The 2,194-nt window shown below is 36.7% G+C and overlaps 1 protein-coding gene across 1 annotated transcript; it reads left to right on the top strand.

Moving 5' to 3' along the window:
* Positions 1–127: 127 nt before the first annotated feature.
* Positions 128–1,963, top strand: BN7_3792 (uncharacterized protein; the record flags this gene model as incomplete). Its single annotated transcript, XM_011275610.1, has 1 exon — positions 128–1,963. The coding sequence occupies one exon, from the start codon at positions 128–130 to the stop codon at positions 1,961–1,963; it is 1,836 nt and encodes a 611-aa protein (XP_011273912.1).
* Positions 1,964–2,194: the final 231 nt, after the last annotated feature.

Below are 2,194 nucleotides of genomic sequence, written 5' to 3'. Positions count from 1 at the left end.
TTTATATAAATTTGCATACTTAGATTATTTCACTAATTGTCATATTATTGGAATAAATTTTACACTATTTGCTTATCTATACAAAATTAAGGATTTTGTCGAACGTTATACTTAATTTTTTTCAAAGATGAGTTTATTACCATTAAGATACGATGGAATGACGGTCGATTATCTTAAAGAGATCGCTGCTGCTAAGGGATTAGACCTTAAGGATGTTAAATCTTTAAATAAAGAAGCTTTAGTCAAGAAAATCAAGGACTTTGACAATCAACACGACCTCAAAGGGTATGAAATGTTTGTTAGCCCAGATTCGAATGAAGGTCATGGAGGTCAACCAGACTTGATCAAGGATGTTATTGATGAAAATTTAGGTTTAAAAGATTTGATTCAAGGTAATCAGGATCATATCGCTGCATTAACTGAAGAACTTCACAAATCCAAGATTCAACAATCAAAGTTAGCTGATGAACTGGACAAGTCTAAGGTTAATCCACCAAAAGGTGAAAGTGTCTCAACTGAATACTTTACAGGTGAATCTCATCAAGATACGTCTCCTCCTGCTTCCAATGGTCACAATTCTGCTCATCATTCTTCATCGGTCAACAAAGCTGAAAATTACATCCATTTTACACCAGAAGATGTTCATAAGATCAATGCTTTACGCAAGTTGATCAAGCACCTGTCTCAACTTTCGCTGTACGCTGCTCAAGGTAAAAGAAGCTATTTCTTTAACAAACTACAAATGCCAGAGAAATTAGCAATGCCGTTTAAAAATTCACTGGTCTTTACTGCTGAAATTCTGCCAGCCATTGAAAATATCTTGTTGTTCCTCATTTCTAACAAGGTTGGGTTTGACGAATACGGTGATGTTCTAATATCCTTGCTCGACGGTGATAACTTAGAGCAATTTAATTATTTCAGAGCTGCTAAACTAAGAGTCAAAGATGCTGCTGATGGTACAGGAATTCCCGTCACTGGTGATATCGCTACATTAGGTTTAGGTCACACTGATTATGACAAATTATGGATTATATTATTATTCTTGACCCGTGATATACAATTGAAACTCTTAGTGGATGAATTAACAATGAAAACTTTGAATCTATCTCCAAAACCTTTACACAATGCTAAGGGTGAGGTTTTACACATTTTATCCAAGTACCAAAACGTATTAGGAAACAATCAAACATATATATCCATGTTCAAATCAAAATTTCAATCCTGGTACTACCAATGGAACCCAAGTGCACCACCTTTAGAAGGTTCGGAATCAGGTCAACGGTTTTTGGCTGCTACAAGTTACTCAACTTTACGTCAAAGTATTCACATGCTTTTATCTGCTTCATTAACAGTTCCAACTGCTCCAAATGAGAATTCAAGCTCTATACCAGACGCTTTTTCATCCGGTTTCAATGCAATGAACATTGGGTCTCATAGCTCTCGTTCTCAAAATTATGGCTCTCCAAATCATGGTTTTCAAAAATACGGTTCTCAAAATTATGGTTCTCAAAATTATGGTTCAAGTGTTAGAAACCAAAAGGCTTCATTTTCCAAGAGTTCTAATTGTCCAAATAAGAACCTACTCCATAATATTGGGTTAAATGAACAACAAAAACGGTTGTTTAACACGAAATGTAATTGTTACATCTGCCTTATTAATAGAAATCAATACCTACTTGAAAAACATTATGGTCAGAAACCAAATGGTGGTACAAAGAATAATCCCCATTTTGCCGTTCTAGAAACAACTCATGCTGCTACTCCAGAAGCTACTGCTGAAGATGCTGTTGATGGTGCTCCCCAAGATCCACACGATGATTCTGCTAATGACATCACCGTTTCCTTTGAACCTTCCATGGGTGATTTCGATGCTCAAACTTTAGAAGCATTCATTCAAGAAGAAGAAAATTCTGCTGCTAATGCATGGGAAGCCCAATTCAACAACCTTAGGCCTAGTTACTAGAGATGGTGATGATCCTGGTGATGCTCCAGGTCCTGCCCCAGGTTGGGTCCATTACGTTTTTGGAGACAGCGGTGCGTCTCATAATTTTGTTACCACCGAATGTTTGAACAGTTTCAGGTCAAACAGCAACAGCTCCAGTTTAGGTATCCAGATGTCCAATATGAAGAAGTTTACAGAGATCAAAAATCATCCCATGATCACCGTGGCAAATGGAAATCAAGTTAAACCATA

Source organism: Wickerhamomyces ciferrii, contig 00115, assembly GCF_000313485.1.
Source record: "Wickerhamomyces ciferrii WGS project CAIF00000000 data, strain NRRL Y-1031 F-60-10, contig 00115, whole genome shotgun sequence".
Taxonomy (NCBI): Eukaryota; Fungi; Ascomycota; class Saccharomycetes; order Phaffomycetales; family Wickerhamomycetaceae; genus Hansenula; species Hansenula ciferrii.
The sequence above is the reverse complement of the archived record's forward strand: the minus strand, read 5'-3'. Positions and strand labels throughout refer to the sequence as shown.